This window comes from Halichondria panicea, chromosome 9, assembly GCF_963675165.1.
Source record: "Halichondria panicea chromosome 9, odHalPani1.1, whole genome shotgun sequence".
NCBI classification, from domain to species: Eukaryota; Metazoa; Porifera; class Demospongiae; order Suberitida; family Halichondriidae; genus Halichondria; species Halichondria panicea.
In genome coordinates this window covers 5804316-5823730 of record NC_087385.1, presented here as the reverse complement: position 1 = coordinate 5823730, position 19415 = coordinate 5804316, and the positions used below count along the sequence as shown (strand labels likewise).

Genomic DNA, 19415 nt, shown 5'->3' with positions numbered 1-19415 from the left:
CAAATTTTAGACAGATTATTTCCTGCACACAGCCTGAATGTCGCAACATTCGTAACTACATGTGGTAAAGTTTGGCATGTGTATGTATGTTTGCTCGATCCCTAGCAACGCTTTCAATGTGAGAAACAGTCAGCTGACGTGACATGATAACTATAAACAGACCACAAAGCCGTTGTGTTGCCAAGGGAATAATTGGAGCAAAGAGACTTGCAAGTGCGGAAGAGTGAAGCACTTTTGTGTAAAACAAAATTGAGCCAAGGAGTGCATTTAGGTGTCTTTACTCTCACGCGCCCATTTACATTTTAGTGTAATGCCATTTCGTATCCCAGGCTAACTTTTTATGACAAAGGGTATGTAAGGAGACTTCAAACTGTGTTCTTTCTGTACATATTACGGATGTGAGAAACCATTCCAAGTGGCACTTAACTATTATTGCTTCATGTATACCAGGAGCCTATACATATCGGATTCCTTTTCTAACTGCATGGACCTTCTCACAAAAACAGAGGGAATAGTACCATGCAGCTATATAAGTGGTTGTGATTGCCTACCACAAGTCCACAACTAAGAGTTGCTGAAGTAAACAAAACACAACAAACTTGACCACTGACTAACCACAATTTGGAAGACCTTTAGAGGAACTGAACTTAGCATATGCTGAAGTCATAACAAGTACCTGTACTATATTATAGGTATAAAGAAAAATTAATGGATGAAATCGCTAAAAATTAGATTTCCTGCTACAAAATTAACAAATCCTGATCACTGCTCTTGTGTGAATAACATGACTGGAAGTTACCAAGTAGGAAATAGTGTATAGAAATGTATGATCAAAAGAACAAGCAGGCGAGTTGTTACTATACAAGTACACACAGCAGATTTCAACACACATGGCCGCCGTCCGTCCTGATGTCTAGATCAACCGACACGGTTCCGATGAGTTGATTCGGGCACCTCAACTCACAATGTCATAATTTTTGGTCATGTGCAGTAGCAATTATTATTGATGAAATAATTATATGCAATACGTAATTGAAGGGCAATTAAGTCAAAACTATACTATATTGAGCTTAAAACAATGTCCACAGAGATTATTGAAGCATGCATGCATGCATGGGGTTACAGTTGGTATCTAGCCGTCTAAGTGATGTGGTTTAAAAGCAATTGGAAATCAGTCAGTGTGAAGCTGTGTACTTCATCAGCAGGTGTTTAATTGTAGCCAACAAAGGATGTGTACTTAATTTGCATTTTGTCAATTATTGAGCACCATTGTAGATCCCAAAACACAAATATCTCATGAAACTACTATTAGCAGTTGAATTGGACATCCGCAATATAATCCTTTAGAGCATTCTACGAAGTACAGCACTTGTACTTATAATATCCTCGGAAGCTACATGTAGCTAACTTTACACACATGGTAATAAGGCTTGAAGTGCAACCAGTACATGCACTAATTACATCGTGTGATTACAATTAGACCAATCTAGTTAAAAAATTTCTTTGTAACAGTTACGTATAGGTTAGCGTTACTTACAATATCACTAAATATAAACTGACTGTACAAAAATAAAACCTAGAAGTGAGAGGCATACTGCCAAGTATACTGTCTTTGAAGAGTTATAAGACAGTATTCCAAAATATCTATGGAGCATGGAAAAAAACTGAAAGATAAATGAGAAGTTCATTATAAGATTAAAAGATATTGTCGAAATTTTGAGTATCTATAATGTTGAGGGTCGGATTTGAGCTGTTGAGTGTTGATCATTGTATGGTCGGAGAGGAATCAGAAATTCCTTTTATTAACATGTCGGACTAGTTGTAGCCGGCATCTGTGTGGAGGGGAAGTAGGCAGCTGTTGGATAATTAGATCGTGTCATTTGGGAGTAGTTTGGCTGATACGAGGCAGCTGCATATCCTGATGACATCAGATCATGGGCTCCAAAAGCGGCACCATAGTTCACACCATTGGGCGTGGACGGCCATGCGTACTGTTTGCTTGAAGTTCCGTAGGGACTCATGTATGCTGCTGTGGGGCTCATACAGGCTGGATTGTACATGCCAGTACTCATCATCATCGCTCCACCATCAGAGCCGGAGAAAGTCGGATTGAATCCAGGATAGGCAGTGGCTGGGCTGATGAGAGAGTTAGGAGACATGGATGATTGGGAGTAGGCATAGCCACGAGTTGAGGGTGGATTGGCCGCGTAATAGCTGGCCTCTGTGGAGGAAGAGGCTGAGTACTCTGATTCACTCAAGCTGCCGAAGTGTTTGCTGTCTGGTACGTTCGGTAGAGAAGTGTCTGTCTGAGCTTCAGTAGCGATATCTTCAGGGATTGAAAATTGACGGGAATCTTGTGTGGGAGAGTACACAGACAGTTTTGTGAATTCTTCAGAGTCTCTAATCGAGCCCTCTGTGCCAGGTGAGTTAGGAAGGCTTGATAATGAATCAGTAGAGTCTTCAGGGAGTGTTGAAGGGTCGAGGTCAGAGGCAGCCAATAGTGCTTCTTTAGGTGAGAGAAGGTCACCATCTATTGAAGGGCTCAGATCTTCCCTTTTCACGTTGTCCTTTAGAGAGTGAGGATTAGGACTTCCTTGACCTCTGTAAGTGTGTGGGGGTAAAGAAAGGGAGTGTGAGTATAGTGTGGAGGATGGAATACCCTACAATCACATACACACTACACAAGCAAACACACATAGCATTGAACATTTACGACGTATAGCCGTACAAATTATCAATTGCACTCATGACCGAATAACCGTAACATAACAGCCACAAAGAATTCAATTGGGTTTTGGTCTCATCAAAACAGTGATATCAAGCGATTATTGACACAGTATGCATTAGTGGGCACCTGCTCGTGTGGGAGAGGCTTAGTGTAGGGGTTGAGGAAACATGTGGTTGAACAAAGTGGAGGATGACACACGGCATTATGATAAGGCATTCCAGACACACTTAGACACACAATTATCTGAAGTAATTCCACGGAAAGTTTGGACGCCATTATACTATAGACTAACAGACTACAAATTGAGACAAGTTCCGCTATCTCCAAGCAAAAATTGCATTGTCAGCTACACCATCACCATTTTAAAGTGTGCATACCTAGAATTAAAGTGGGCATCAAGGCTAGCAATTGCATTTCAATCATGGTATTACAATAAGAGTTGTTAGAGACTTTTTAAGTGTTGTGTTTTGACATGATGTCAGAGTTGTTGCTTGGACAGATTGCAGCAATTAATTCTAGCACAACGGGTCATTACCACATTATTATGAGACAAAGGCTGTGATGTTTATTTTTGACGTTGGAAAATCACATACTGTTAAGTTCTATACTCACTATAAAAGAACATTGGTGACAAACAACATACTACCAGGCTTTGAGAAACTAACTCAACCATGCAATAGGCCATTAAAAGTCATGGTGCGTTCCATAAACATCTGCTTCACAGCTACCCTAGAGATAGCAACATGCTGCAAGTATTCACAAAGACATGCATGCGTATGGGCTTTGTATGCGTAACACATCATACCTCAAAATTAAATTAGCAGCATGAGGCTATTCATCATGCCGTAGAAGGTATCTCTATGCACATGGCCTGTAAGAGTGAATACTGTCAAGGATAACTTTAGCAGACATTTGAGCTTGGTTTCACCTTACAAAACAAATGATGCCGCTTGGGTCAAGTTTCATTCGATATTAAATCCAATTGATTAGGCTGTCAACTTTGTAAGTGATACTACTAAATACCTGCAGGTAGCTAGTATATCTAATATCTCAGCTGATCGATTTTAGGATTAAATCACAGGCATATAGATCTAGAAGTAGCTGGTTTATGACGGTTTGTTAGACCAAGAAGCCTTCATGGTCTGTATGGGTTCACATGCAGACCACCATCTATTCAGTGTTATTGTGGTAAACCAGCCATCACCTCTCATCAATTAAATATTACTTTTGACCACAACCTTTGCATGCTGTAAATTAACAATAATATACCAGCAGCCACATACAATGCAACGGCTTATGTCTGAAGTGAAAACTAGCAACTATATAGAACATGTCTAAGCTCATTACTTACGGTTTGGTCTCGGAGGCTCTGTCTCTCTGTCTCCTGTTCTTGAACCAGTTGCTGACCTGGGTGGTAGTTAGACCTGTCTGCTCTGCAAGTTGACGCTTCTCTCTTGGGCTTGGGTAGGGATTGGAGGTGTACCAGTTCCTCAGGATCACTCTTGACTTCTCTTTGAAGCAGTAGCTGGTCTCTTCTCCATCCCAGATTGTCCTAGGCAGAGGAAACTTTCTCCTGATTCTGTACTTGCCAACAGCACCTAGTGGCTTTCCACGTAGGCGTTCAGCCTCTATGTAGTGAGCTTGCAGCCAGAGCTGTTGCATTCGAGGATGAGATTCGGGCAAGAAAGAGTTGCTTTCGATTATTCTGTACAACTCTTGGAAGCTACCTTGGTGGAAAGCAATGAGTGCTTTTGCTTTTAAAACGCTCTCATTCTTCTGGATCTGCTCGCAGGCTGGCAAGCTCCAAAGGAACCTTGCTAGTCTTTCAATATTGCCGCTTTGCTGCAGTACATCACAGACACAAGCAACTTGTTCTTGAGAGAGTCCATAGGCACTGTAGGGAATCATGGCTGCTGATAGCTGGTATCCGTTCATTATGTTCCTAGCAAAAGACAAACACTGCATTGTGAACAGTGAAAGAAGTAAGCTAACTTTTCTAAGCTAACATTGACAAATAGCTACTTTTATATACAGCTATATGTGCATTTCTTAGTGTGTGGGATGCAGCTACTGAGCAGTTGTCCGGATTCTACAAGCGTTGTGGTATATTCACCCACTTAGTGCTGCACGTACACCTTGTTGTGGTATCTACTGCCACTACTGCCGACAGGAAGACTTTTCTACCACTAGAATTCTTGTGCATGATCATTAAGTATCATTGGTGTTACTTACATTTGATTTGCTATCAAGCCAGTAATCATAGCTGTTTGAAACCTGAGTACATGCAACTCCTACACACACACACACACTGTGTTCAAGTAGATCTAATTATAGTGTAACTGCAAATGGTGAAGGATCAAGGAGATCAATAAAAATTAAAGAAACGCATTACTTGGAACTTACTTTAATCCCATGCTCAAAACGTATCTAGAGAGCAAAAGAATTTAAGTGAAGATTTTTATCTCCACTGCACTGCTGATTTGATGGCAATCGTCACTTTAGTATATAGTGGTATAGGAGAGACTGCAACCGTTGTTAGCGGTTTTGGACTAAAGCAGTGCAATGAATCGCACCTCGCATCAGTATCTTTGCATGACAGTAGTGCAGGTGATCAGAAGAGAGGCGTGTTTGCAAAAGTGGCCACTGATTAATACATGCAACTGAGCAGAATCATTCCAAGAGAAATGCACCATGTGTGAATAATGCAGTGTATTCATGTTCAGGGCAAAGTAATGTTATTAAGATAATTGCATTCATAGGAGACCATAAACAATCATTGAAGCTATTAACATGCAGCACTTACCCCCCAGCATGGAAACTTTTCTTATAAGCACAAAATCATACTGCACAAAAATAGCTATAGTAAAATTGGCATGGCCGCATGCAAGTACTTATCAGCTAATGTTCTTAAATTAATTTAATTATAACACTTACTATTTATGCTACAAAAATGGATGCAACTGATTTCCTTACTTAATACCTTGCACAAAGAGACGGAGATCTCTAGGCCAAATGCTTTCATGTGGCAAATTTGGTGCTTTACTCAAGTATTCACTTAATTACTGAGCACACTTTGATCTGTGGGGGAGGGTGAGAGCTTCGCTATTGACACATTGTGGGCAAAAACAATTATTGTGCATTCCAGCACAGCATAAAATACAACGAGCAAAGCTATGCACTGTTTGTGTTGGTGTAATTTGAGCCTGGGAATAATGGGCTGAGATAATTCTTGAAGCTGACAAATATCAATCATTTTAAGTGATTAAAGATGTGAACACTGCCACTAAAGGGAACTCGTTCGGTCCTTTTCTGGTCAACGTCCATTCTTTAAATAATCATATGTGTTGTCAGGAACACTCCTGGCGTGTTTGTAAGCAAAAAACAACATAAAAACAACATAAAAGTAGTACTAACTTGGATACTGAAACATGTGTTTACATAATTAATAGTTATTATGGAAGATACTTTAATTGGCCGTAATTAGCCAAATAAAAATGTTAAAACAAACGCATGCTATACGACTCCAACATACATACATGCACAGCCAACAAACAATTTACTCCAAAGGTCAATCGATTCTTTAGAGGCACAGCAAACTGTCTGCCAGTAATAGCATTCATTGGACCTACAGCTATTCACAGTTACAGTTTACTGTGCATTCCCCACTAGATTAAACAGTGGATATCTTTTGTTCAATACTATGTGTTTATTGCTCAATGAATATGAAATCAGCTATATAGGTCAACAAGATCCTAGAAAGGCAATGAAATGAAGAACCTAGCTGGAACAATATTGGAAAGTGGGAATCGGACCATGGCACTTCCCGATAAAAAAAAGACTGAGAACGCTCACTCTTCTATATAATTATATCACTGAAACATTCACGCAACTAACTTCACAGTGCTCTGGTTACTGAATACCCTTCTCCATCACAGCTACACCAAAACAACACTACGGTGTGTACCCACATCCAACATAGGCCCTCTTTCAATACCGAGATTTTCTTGGAAAAATCGTTTTAGTACTTGTCATTGGCTTTCAATGCTCATTGTGCTTACATTTGACACATCTCTATTCCGGACACCTGAGGCACCGTAACTTGATAGACTAGAGACACACAGATTATAGTGAAAAATTAGTCGAGATGACCGTATTAATTGTTTAATATTTTGTTAACTCCTTATTTAGCATTTCGTTAATTCACAATTATTTTAGAATGATAGCAATAATGCATAATATTTAGTGGTGAAGAATCAGCTCGTACTACGTACTATGAACAGATGTCTAGTGTACGACATGTCCTCTCATACTGCTCTTATGAGAAGCGAGGCAGGAGTAGATTCAGTGAGTGCCTGACTATGAAGGCTTCATGATGATTGTGTTAGCTAGCTGCCTATGAAAGTATGCAAACATGGTAGGAAGAAAGAGGGCACTAGAACGACAATGTGTGTCGACATTGCATTCTGAGCGAGCAATTTAGCATGCAACATAATTATAAATAGCCTTCAGCACATACATGTACATGCATGTACGTTGAGTAACAACCAAGAACATATTATTATTAAGTAATAGTTAGTACGTGGCCATTCGGTATCTATGGTTATAGTGTCCCTCATCCCTCGGGCTCGAACTTTTTCATTGTAAACAATAACTGTTACAGCACAATTCAAATAAAGTAACTCAATCAAATTCAGTTCATGTAATCTTCAAAAAAATATATGTATAGCTACTAGTTGACTAACAGTTTCCATGGTGATGAGTTAGTCCTTTGCTTCATCAGCATTATTCTGAAGAGAGAAAAGAACACCATTAGCCTACTTAGTGTAAGTGTACATACAATGACAATTAAGGATAATTTACCCACAGTTAATTACATGCAGTTAATTAGTACACACTATAACACACAAGTGATGGCACATGTGCATATACTTATGCTACACAATTTCACCTCAAGCACTTGTAAGAGCTAACCACTTAATGGGAAGCACAAGGAGTATTGATTAGTTTACTCCTGGAAAGCACCCATACATACTGTGAGGACTGTTTATGAGAAATCAACTAATTCTCGAAAAAAGGTTAAGGGCAAGGAAATAAGAGTTACAGTGAAAGTACCAGAGGTAGCTAAGGCCAAGTGACCCTTGAGTGAGTCCTTCCAACAACGTCATTAAACTGTACAGCCATATACTAAAGAAACCTCCAAATTCAGATTCAACAAAGCTGCAATTGAGCTCAAGCAGAAACGGTATTTGAAAAAGCTCTCCCTAAAATGCTTCAAATGGTTATAGGCGAGACAAATCAGACATTATTAGGTACAAGGTCCTTTGGGACATTAGCAAGTGCACACAAAAATGCACTCAGGTACAGGAGGATCTATGCTTCAGTGAGCAACCTACATTCCACACAAACATGCAAAACCAGAAAATATTCAGTATTAAAAATAAAAATTTGAATTTCAAACAAAGCAGCAGGACTCAACAGTAGGAGTGTGAGAACGTGTAATTAGTCCCCTTTGTAAAATGCCCCAGGCAAGGTTGCAGGCGAAGATCAAACGGATACCAAACACAGTGCTGGTCAGGCCGGCAGTAGGAGTGGGTGAAGCCAGAGTGAGGAGCTAGTGTATAGGAGTGAGGGCAGTTCTGTGGTCAGCCGAGAAGTCCTACACCAGAGACTGTGGTCAAGCGACAAGGCTTCTCTGTGAAGTGATGGGTGGGTGGAGCTTCTACATGCAGCACAGTGGCAGCTACATTTTTCGCGAGTGAGGTTAAAAGCCATAAACATTATAATTGTGATTAATTGAGGCTATGTATCTTTTCTCTAGTGTGTGATAAATTAAGACCTATAATTATAGTAACACTCTGAAAGTTAATAATATCGTACATTCGATATACACAAATTTAGAGGAGAAAATGCCACTTGTACGTGCGGTAGTCAAGTCACATGACTGCCGGGAGATGTGAGGGAGTACGTGTCGACGAGTGTTTACCTCGTTCTCGTACATTCCTCAGGGCACTTATGCCGCCAACATGGTGCGTGAGTGAGCCGTATCACATTCACTCACACAGCTCCATCACCACACACAAACACACACCCACACTTGTTTAACAGGTATAAAAATCCATCGATTACCTACAGCTGAGAAAATTGATACGCTCTCTATGACACATCACAGTCCAATAGGAGACCGCTGAAAGTTTATACAGTATTGGATGGACACGACAAAGGCCAGGCCTACTTGTATTGATGAATGCCATTCGCAACTTGCTGCCAAGTGATTATCGATATGTGGTTAATGTTACATGACCTAGGTCGTTGAACCGATTATCCAAAACAAAAAGATAGAGTTACGTATATACGTATAACTAAGTCTACTACGTACGTAGCTAAACAGGTACAGGTGCATGTTCTAATAATGCGCTAAGAATAATAATTAATTCCACCCAACATTTCTCTATAACATTGTCATCGAAAGATTCTCTCAGTCTCTAAAAAACAGACTAATTAAGTCAATTAAATTAATGTCCAGACACTTTAAAGAAATAAGGAAATTGCAGTTGGCTGGGACAAACATCTGATCAAATCAGAATCCACACTTAGCAGGTCATCCTGTCGAGACAAAGATATATAATGTGGTTGTATTGCAAACTTTATTAGACGATGACTGAATTGTTCACTCTTCATGAAAGAGTCGGACATTTTTGCAAGGTACATAGCAACAGTGTTTTGGACTCTTATCTAAATGCTCATCAAACCACAGCCCAATATTTCTACACCACAGATCAGCTGAGACCCGTTGTATACAGATACATTACAGCCCACTGTAGATGGTGAATGATAAGGTAATATCAGTTGTTACTGAGGTAATGAACTGTGAAGCAGAAACGGTAGCACTTGAGCTACACCACAGATAATTAGATATGAAATATTAGATTCCTTAAAACAAGCAGAGTTAAATTGTATACAGCTAGAACTACGTACGTACGAAAACCTGATAACCATCTTAATTAACTTGTATACATCACACAATTAACCGTACGCTAATTAATACAAGATCAAGTAGCTGATTGTGATTTTGAATCTGATGAGGGAAAGCAGAGACTCCCTTTAAATGTTGCAGCATCGTATTTGCTTGAACACAAACATCAACGAATGAAGACGCATATTTTCCACACATTATTTTTAAACTATTTTTTCCTTCTGCAGACAGCTGCTACGAGCGCACGAGACAATTTAAGCTATAGCCAGAACATATTTATGCTCTCACATGTTCGTATACGTATTTCAATATCAATATCCTAAGTAAAAAGATGCAATTTTGAGATTATAATAAGAGGACATATGCATTAGATTTCAGTGTGTTAATTAACTATACAAACGTAGTGTGTTTTCAAAACCACAGCCAAAAAGCAAAAGCACACTGTCCTCCATTTGTTTTAGTAGGACCTACTCCCTCAATCTCCGTACATATTATAGTATTAACTGCATGCATGACTACCAGTTACGTACTTATCGTATAGCAGGTAATTAGGAGGAAACACAATTGTGGTTTTTGTGGTTGCATCCCTGACTACGAATATTTTACCACAAATGAAGCACGCAATCACGAACATATATCCACGAGCTGAACTAAAACTAAAACATTGCTTAGCACTGAACGTTTTGTTGTTCGTATAATTCTGCACAACAGTTGAAAATATCGTGACCTTAGGGTCGACCATATACAAACCAAATAATAGGGGAAGCAACCAGTAAACCACATTTGTGGAAGTGGCTGCTCACTGACCCTACAAATGCAATATTTACAACACACAGGTATAGAAGGCACACTCTAACAAAACAGCTGCCCCACAATAGAAGCATGCAAGATAATGACTGCACGGCACAAAGCCTTCATATGGGTTTCAGAGAGAGAAATAAAACTTAATATTTTCCTAGTATACGCGCCTTAGAAGTTTGGATTTTAATTCTGATTATGCATCAAACAGTTAAACACAAAAGGGAAGTGATTTGTACGATTCTTGCAGTATTCATTGCAATAACAATTTTGCAGTATGCAGTAATATGTCTGGTGATCAGTGTCTGCTAATGTAAAGGTTAGTGTTAATTTTACGGGGTGCTAGGGACGAAAATACAAAAATACCAGATTGATGGCCATCATTTTATACAACACACAACACAAAATCCTTATTATTTTTACTATCCAAAAAAGCACTTCCTTTAATGTATCAAAAAGGAATCTATGCATAGCAAACGCCATAAAAGTAGACAGATGATCTGCTTAAGGAGGTGAGCTTCAATAGAGCTATTCCTGCGTGATGTGTATGTCCCTAAATGCATATTAGACTGCATGGTCATCGCACAAGCCTGACCACAACACAGACTCAGACGTGGGAATAAAACCTGGCTCTATTTAAGATAGGCAGCAAAGTAATTTCGAAAACAACATAATGCATAGATGCATAGAAAAAGAATTGTGCCGAGACAATCTGTAATCCATATAACCACATTAAAACAAAAACAGGTAAGTCGCCGGGAAACTTGAGTCGCAGAAATGCTAATAATTTCTGGTGTGTCTCTCTAACACAACGAGCACACACTTGTATCATGTTCTTCAGGTCATGAAATGATCACACAGTTCCGAATGTGTGGGGGGTTCGACAACAACCCCCCCCCCAGCTGGTGATTGGCCGCCTAATGACATAAACGGCCCTATCTTCTTTCACGGCTGAGTGATCACAAAGAGAAGAGAGAAGTCGATACAATCTCGAGTGTTCTAGGATGCAATTTGAGAGGCTTCTTAGTGGAGTCTGTTGCTTTGGTTTAGAATTTGAATTAAAGAGAGATCATATTATGATTCAGAAAACATATGCATTACCTCACATGCATGAGCATCACTTAAAGTATCACATGCACGATAGAGGAAAAATCTGCTGCATGGCGTTTTACATCTCCACAACAGTTGCAGCAGTTGCAGTTAAACTTAAAAGCGTCGATCCATGCCGAGAAAGCTGCAAGTTTTGAGGCTAACAAACACTATATATAATAAGCTCCATGCAGCCACACCTGCAGGTGTGTGATTTAATGTTGGGTTCTATGATCCTATGGTTCGATAATTGCTACCTATAAGTTTGCTAAATAGACCAATGCTTTTACATGATCTTCACTGTTTATTTTGTCTAAACCGTGTAACTGTACACAAGTGTCTTCTTAGGTGTTGTGTCTAGAGAGCCAAACATAATTAGAATTTACCGAAAATGTGACCTTTAAACTTTTGTCCTCTCGTAAGTGATGTAGTTCACTCCTACTGTTCACAGCTACTAGGATACTCGCATGACACACTATGGCACCAAATGATGTCAGAGCTTAGATACGTACCTACGTACATGTACTGTAACAATATTAGATAATAAAACTATTTACCTTTTTCATCTACAGCTAATAGCATTACACTACAAGGGTCTCATAGCAACCTAAACCACCATTTGTTTGGTTGGCTACCCACACCACATACTGAAATAAGAAACAGCAACCTTTCAACAAACGTCAACATTGGTGCAAGCTGCCACAGGGGTGCAGGTGTAGCCGTGTGAGGGTGGGCTGCAGCTGGCTGTAGAGGATGTGGTACTACAGCTACTACGTAGCAGTTACTAGTAAACCAGGTGGTGGTGGGGATTCTACCATGGGACCTAGTTAATAATGCAAGGAATACACACAATGCAAAAAAACTGCAGCTACGTACGTGCAAGCTACATGCATACAGCACAGTAGCCTCGTTCCCAGGCCGATTTTTCTGTAATAGAACGAACGAGATCGACTGCAAGCATAAGACCAATGCTTCAAAGCTACATTGACACATTACAAGTCCAAGGGAATGGTCAAAATGACAAAGTTAGTTATTTTACTGCTGAAATAAAGGCGTACAGAAAAACTACACTGGGGGTAATCAAGCCATAAAACTGTGAGAATGTTGACTAGTCAGGACCTCCCACGGATGAGACACACAGCTAAAGCTCAGGCGTTAATTAAGTAACCGTCGCTAACAACAGTATCTACACACTGGCTTCACAGAACACATCAGACTCTAAAGTTGACCATATCAATTGAATTAGACTTCTCTTTATTCTTCAGTTTACAACAACTTTATATGCCATTGAGTGGCAGACACATTTAATAAGCAACTGTAACAGCTCTCAAGTTGTTTACACACAAGGCACTGTCTTCTCAAACAATGCTCTCATTATGCGGCCTAACACGAGCAAAACAAACAAACAAAGATCGCTTATGGTCAGTGAACTCGGGCTTGCTGCAAACAATAGTGGTATAAGCTGATTACAGCATCATGCACGGTACGCTAATCTAAATCCCAGTATCTATGCAACCATATATGCACGTACATACGTACATGTATATCCCATATCTGGTGAATATATTAATCAGCTAGCTCTCATACTTATTATGAATCCACAGGAGAACCACGTAGCTGCTAAGTATGTATTATTTTACTGACTTGAACCAATGACACGTTTGATGTTCTTCTCTCACCTTTTTTGACTTATTTTTCCTCTTCCTAGCTACCGTGTTCCCCTGCTTAGTGGGCGTGGCCTCAGTCGTTGCCTTGGCTGTTGAGTCTATATGTGAGTGAAAAATGAAACACATCAATAGAACTAATTACTGATCTGTCACTTCAAACTATACGTTGTTAACTATAAAAAAAAAAGTCAGTTCATGCTTAGTTAGCTCTAATATTAACGTCGTACATGTACCTGGTTGTGAGGGTTCGTCACTCTTATTACTGGGGGCAGGCGGCTCTCTTCTGATTGGTTGGGGCTTACTGCGAGAGCACAGACGCATACACACCTCAATACAGCACACTGTCAGCTGGAGGATACAAGAACGACATGAAGATAAACTATTATATAGCAGTTCAATTGCAATCGAAATGCTTTTACAGAAATTGTCCTTCGAAAACATTAAGACTAAATTCCTACGTACATACGTAAATAGTCATTTCCTATGGCTTTGTAATTATAATGTATGCATTTAAAACTAGCTAGTAAACAACATTTTTGTTTCCTGAAACACGACAAGAGGTTACCAGTATGAGGTAACGACTCATTTCCTGAGGGGTTACATTTGAAAGCATTTGGTTGATGAGATGATAACTAGAAATAATATGCAAGCCATTGTAATACTATAAACTGCACCCTTTCAACCTCACTGCATGTTTTTAATTTCAGAACTCTACCCTCCTTTTTCATGTTGGTCAACATAAACAACCACTAGACGACCAGTACATGCAGGAAACCAATTAATTTACTCCGACTGAGGGCCATGCATGCAGTGCTTGTAAAATCGGTCTAAGGGTAAACATGCGTGAGATTACAACTAACACACCCATTGTTCAACTTACAACCCAAATACGACCCAAATACGTCCACCAAGTAGCAGTACGTCTAAAAATGTTTATACTGCTCCAACCACAAATAGAACTAATCAAGTTTCTCGCACGTAAGACTTACGACCACAGCACTGATCTCACTGGTGGAAAGCATGCAGCATCCCTAAACCACAAGGCATGCAGGGCATTGAATACAGTACATACATGTACAACCTGCATGACGTGCACAAAACCACAGACTCAAGTATAACTGAATTCTACCACACATGAGAGTGGGAAGAAGATGCAGTCAAGCGTATCATGTTTCACACTCAGTACTTTGCAGGGGGTATGTGTACATAGCGAGAAACCTTAATTGGTTGTCTAGAAATACGTAGCAACAATGCTCTGATTGCTATTAGCAAGGAAATAAAAAATCACCTAGCAAGCTGATATCTACAGTAGGCAAGTAAAAATGGTGCGCAAACAAAGGCGGCCACTAATTGGAAGTGCACATGTGGTTTCAATATCTCAAAAAGCGATAGTGGTGTAAGTTCATCACCTAGCAACCAATACAGCTTAACAAACGAATGGGTGTTGTCAGGAGTGGATCCAAACAACATCAAAATACAAAAAGCATAATATAAATGTAGTTGTAGTCTCAGTCATGGATGTGTCCTAAGCAATCATTGATACCTGTTCACAATGTAGTCAATATAAAGTATCGTTGTTCCCTTTATTTCACAAGACATTGGGGGTGTTACCAATGCTTACATAACTCAGTCGGAGACTCAGGGGTTTTACGGTGGTCCACACAAACACATTCCTCAGGCACTCTAAAGCTCATACTTGCAGCTGTTGTACTAACCTACCCACTCGGCTGCATGGCCACACCAATAGGCCAGGCCATCGTGAATATCATTAATGGAACTATGATGTAGTATGGATAACAAGAGACTTAAAATTGCTGGGAATTATCCTCAGATGCGAATAATAAATTGCAACTCAACAGTTTAGTATTCTTGACTTTCTCATAACGAGCGGAAAATTCCTCTGCTGTTATACTTATTCGAAAGTAAAACTGATTTTAGGACAACACTATTAATGGTTAGGATTTTGGAAGAGAATGGTGATAAATTCTGAGAAGTAAGCTCCACTACTGCTACCAATGTTTACAACCTCCAAAGATTCTGAAATAAGGAAATGCAAACACTTGTATCCTGTTTGGCCACAAGCTTAGGAAACAGACAATAGAAACACACTACATGGAATGCTTTTATCACCTGCGTAGATGCCCTAAATCTACGTATGACCACATAGTGGAAACAAGACCAACTCTTCATTTTCAAGCTATGGGAATATTCAGGGCGAGCTAATGCCTACAAGAATGCAATCCAATCCAAGTCATTATAATACATTATTACATTAAGATCACATTGCGTACTTAAACTTGATTTCATACAATTCACAAAACTAACTCCCTCCACCAATCGAGTCAAGTTAACTCGTTACGCACAGTGAACAATGTCCACGTACAGTACATACAGTGGGGAAGTTCCGCTCGAATGCTGTTTACATAGCTCGTCTCGATAGACCGACTCAAGCATGCTATCAGTCACGCTCCATGGAGGAGCAATTACGTTAATTCAATTAGAAAGTCTAATCTTACAAAAGTGTCGAGTAATACGGTATAGCGATCACAGAGCGGCTATTTAATACGTCTGTTCCATTAGGACCTAGACAAACAAAGTCCATTGCCTTGGAAACTACAATACGAATACTACCTTACAGTATAGCTGTGTACGCATGTATGGCTTGTACCATTGCACAGAGACTAACAGCAATAATTATTAAGAGACCCTTCAATGTAAAGTAGCTATAATCAATATTACAAAAGCGTAATTAATGATCTCAATCCATTCGCACACTAGCTATTAAAAACAAAATGGAGAACCCAGGCAAAGCCATCAGGCCAATTACCATATCACACATCAAAGAACAATATTACATCACATAGTTATTAGCACGTACAACAGAGCCTATTGTACATGTGACTACTGCCGTGCTAAGAATGCACTGCAACAAACAAACCTTACAGTAGTTGCTCATACAATTCCACGCATACTTCCCACACCACACAGGAAGAAAAGCCTTTGTACCTTGTGGGGGTGCCGCTGGGACTGGGTACCTACCCATGGACCCACATGCGTTCCGAGTTTAGGTAATCATCCATATACGTATTTGTATGCAAATCGATTGAGAATAAAAAGTTATTTATTATAGACAGACACACGCCAGACACCCACACACTTGAGCTGCTGTAATATTATATTGTTTTTGTTAAGTGGTTTCATCTATACCACTTGAAAAGCACTCGAGGTTGACCACACCACCACTACATTATGTACAAGCAATTAATTTTATTGTTTTCTTAGAGTTGAATAAGTATTCTCCGTAAAAGGTTTCGTGAACGTTTGACTGCAGGGCTAACAATACTATAACATAAAATTTATACTGGTCGTAGTAACTATTTATGAGCCAACATTCTGTGTTAGATGCTCTTTTAATTTGTAGTCATCCCCTCTAATTAAGCTGACATATTGCACTATAATTAGTGTAGTATCGACAATAAGGTTAATACCCATAGCTAAATTGCTCTATGTAATAGTCCTGAAGATCACCATATATGTACAAGACTCATTGACTGTTCCCAAGTAAATTTGGGCAATGTTTTCGTAGTCGTTAATGATGTGTTGAATGTGTTGTCAATAGAAGATTGAAAACTCACCTCAGTGTACTAATCACAGACATACATGATTGTATAATTATAATCATACATTTATTATATGCTAGCCTAAGTACTCAATAAAAACCATTTCTACAGTATATATACCAGACAACAAACTAAACGGTTATACAAACAGATAATGCCTCTAGTGTGTATGCATGCATGGTTACAGGAATAAAGGAACAGTATATATACTGACTACGATAAATTTCTTAATCAACCCACATTAAAAAAAATCGCCGATCGTATATTGTGAGAACAGAACTATATCTAAATACCAAACAAAACCATGGCAGAACATTCGGTTAATAACCTGTACACACAGAGCTCTGGAATGTACACTTGTACGTACCTACTCATTCAATTCAACAGTAGAGCAATTAAAAAACAATTTCTTAAATTATTTGTTCCCACTTTTATATCTACATCTTATTCTATTTTAAGGTTCATGGTACAGAATGACGACTGCATGTTTACATGTATGTAGATGACTCTAATTGCTTGTAGCGCTATGAGGCAATGAAGCGCCTAGAACTAGGGTACGTGGTACCAAGTAGGAGCAGTTTAATAGTAAGCAATATATATAGCACAAAGACATTATAGTATACGTTGGGAAATTGTGTACACATCAACTTACTCCACCCAAGACCAGTCCCACGACAATGGTTGCCACAGCGATAACAATGAACACAGCATAGGTCGGTAGCTGATACTCTTTTTCCAGCTTCTCTTGCAGCACCTTAGCTTGCTCAGACAGCCAAAATATCACGCCAATACCTCTCATGCTGTGTGTGTGTGTGGAGTGGGTGGGCGTTAGGTGTATGTGTGTTTTGTGTGTGTGGTGGGCGTTAGGTGTGTGTGTGGTGGGCGTTGGGTGTGTACACTAGTCTCTAGATTATTGAACATTAACCTAAACACCAAGTATAGAGAACTTAGAATTAGCTAGGGCAAACACCTTTCACTCATATAAGAGTTTATCTATTATCTTAATTCAATGCTCTGAATTAACCAGAGATGTAATCACAGATGTACAGTATCGTACTGAGAAGCAGTTGGAGATCTCCACCACGGCACTGGGTCAATGCTCGACCACTTTTTCTCCTCTATGAAGTCCACAAGATCAGAGTACGAGCGAGCGCTCGGGTACACACGGACCTCACCCTCGCGTATGCTGTGTGGGGGTGTGGTGGGAGGAGTGTATGGGGGTGGGGTGGGAGGAGGTGTTAGAACAAGGTAAGGACAATATCGTTATACAGTGAAAACCAAAAATTAACCCACTCTACAGTAAGGATACCCTCAGGACACTCAACCAAGTCTCAGCTCTATAACAAGCACATGGAATTTATCAGGACATCTCAAGGACCCAGAAATGTCTGCTTCTTATAAACATGCCTTATTCAGCCCAACTGCTAAAAGATTGACAACAACGATATTTACCTAATGAGCAGGGTACTGGGTTTTGCATATAATTATACACACTCACTGGAAGATGCTGGGCAGATGAGTCACCGTGAACTGCCCACTCAGCACTGCATAAATGACAGATCAGTGAATTGTGTAGTAGCTAGAGCACAAAGATGGTACGAATTGGTAAAAGAATTGGTGAGCAGCTAGGATACAGTACATTACAATTAAACCGTAGTTCCCAGAAAGAAGAATACAATTAAGCTGCACGTATTTAATTCACTTGTTTCCACGGAGACGTCCACTTTCCCCACCCTCAGTCTGAAGGACTTGTCCTCAGCTGCCCACTGTGCGAACCTCTCCCACGTCTCCGTGAACTGTTGGCAGGCCGGACACCAGGGGGCGTAACTGCAGGGGGTGGGGGAACACAATGACGGGATGGAGTCACAATAATTACAGGAAACTGAGTCTATACACTGTACCAAGCTATAAGTGCTTGTAAGCCCTAAAGTGACTTTTGGAGGAGATGCTTGCACGTTTATGGTTGGAAAACAAGACGGCCCATTTCGTGTATATCCATAGTAAAGAGGCGCCAATAGGTATAATATTATTACATGCATAAGTAAGTATGGTGACCCTTTATCAGCTATTCAGCACATAATTATAAGTATGGTGATCCTTTACCTAGGAAGTCAGGGCTACCATTAAGCACATTTAAGTATGGTGATCCTTTACCTTCGTATCTTGCGATATCTTATACTACGTATACGGTATACGTATATGGGTATACTTCATTCAGCATTAATAGTTATGTACTTAAACACAGCTGCCAATACTCACAATTCCAACATCCATTCGCCTGTCATAAGCTCAGGCAATCGATCAGTTGTCACTACCTCAACCACAGGTATCACTTGCCCTGATCTTGCTAGACTGAGCGATCCCAGCCACAGCCAAATGAATGCAAGCCACCTCTCCATGTTCGTCCTTAATAATACGCCCTGATTTTTTAATAGAGACTTCGGTATATAATCTACTGACCACTAGCACTGCACTGGTACTAACATGCACTGTACACTCACAATGGACTGGAAATGATCATGAGCTAGACTTACAAAAAT

General features: G+C 39.8%; 2 protein-coding genes across 3 annotated transcripts; both read right to left on the bottom strand.

The window, feature by feature from the left end:
* Positions 1-1485: 1485 nt before the first annotated feature.
* LOC135341624 (homeobox protein six1-like) lies at positions 1486-5337 on the bottom strand. Of its 2 annotated transcripts, XM_064538229.1 has the most exons (3): positions 5132-5337; positions 4080-4670; positions 1486-2601 (listed from the first exon to the last, which is right to left on the bottom strand). In XM_064538229.1, exons 1-3 carry the CDS (start codon positions 5140-5142, stop codon positions 1803-1805), a joined length of 1401 nt encoding a protein of 466 aa, XP_064394299.1. In that variant the 5' UTR covers positions 5143-5337; the 3' UTR covers positions 1486-1802. The 2 variants fall into 2 exon arrangements, with proteins under 2 accessions (XP_064394299.1, XP_064394298.1); XM_064538228.1 differs by lacking the exon at positions 5132-5337 and having other exon boundaries at positions 4080-4889.
* Positions 5338-7347: 2010 nt separating this feature from the next.
* On the bottom strand, positions 7348-19397 carry LOC135341644 (thioredoxin-related transmembrane protein 1-like). The gene is made up of 8 exons (XM_064538249.1): positions 19135-19397; positions 18578-18702; positions 18374-18419; positions 17933-18061; positions 17528-17675; positions 13489-13603; positions 13268-13353; positions 7348-7515 (listed from the first exon to the last, which is right to left on the bottom strand). The coding sequence occupies exons 1-8, from the start codon at positions 19272-19274 to the stop codon at positions 7489-7491; spliced, it is 816 nt and encodes a 271-aa protein (XP_064394319.1). The 5' UTR covers positions 19275-19397; the 3' UTR covers positions 7348-7488.
* Between the last annotated feature and the right edge of the window lie 18 nt (positions 19398-19415).

Bases quoted from the DNA above. Each gene is read 5' to 3' on its own strand.
- LOC135341624 (XM_064538228.1), bottom strand. From the start codon at position 4,693: ATGCAGTGTTTGTCTTTTGCTAGGAACATAATGAACGGATACCAGCTA. The intron at 2,602-4,079 runs GTAAGTAATGAG...ACACACTTACAG, and splicing joins AGAGCCTCCGAGACCAAACC to AGGTCAAGGAAGTCCTAATC.
- LOC135341644 (XM_064538249.1), bottom strand. From the start codon at position 19,274: ATGGAGAGGTGGCTTGCATTCATTTGGCTGTGGCTGGGATCGCTCAGT. The intron at 18,420-18,577 runs GTGAATTAAATA...TCATTTATGCAG, and splicing joins GGACGTCTCCGTGGAAACAA to TGCTGAGTGGGCAGTTCACG. The intron at 18,062-18,373 runs GTGAGTGTGTAT...ACCCCCACACAG, and splicing joins CATCTGCCCAGCATCTTCCA to CATACGCGAGGGTGAGGTCC.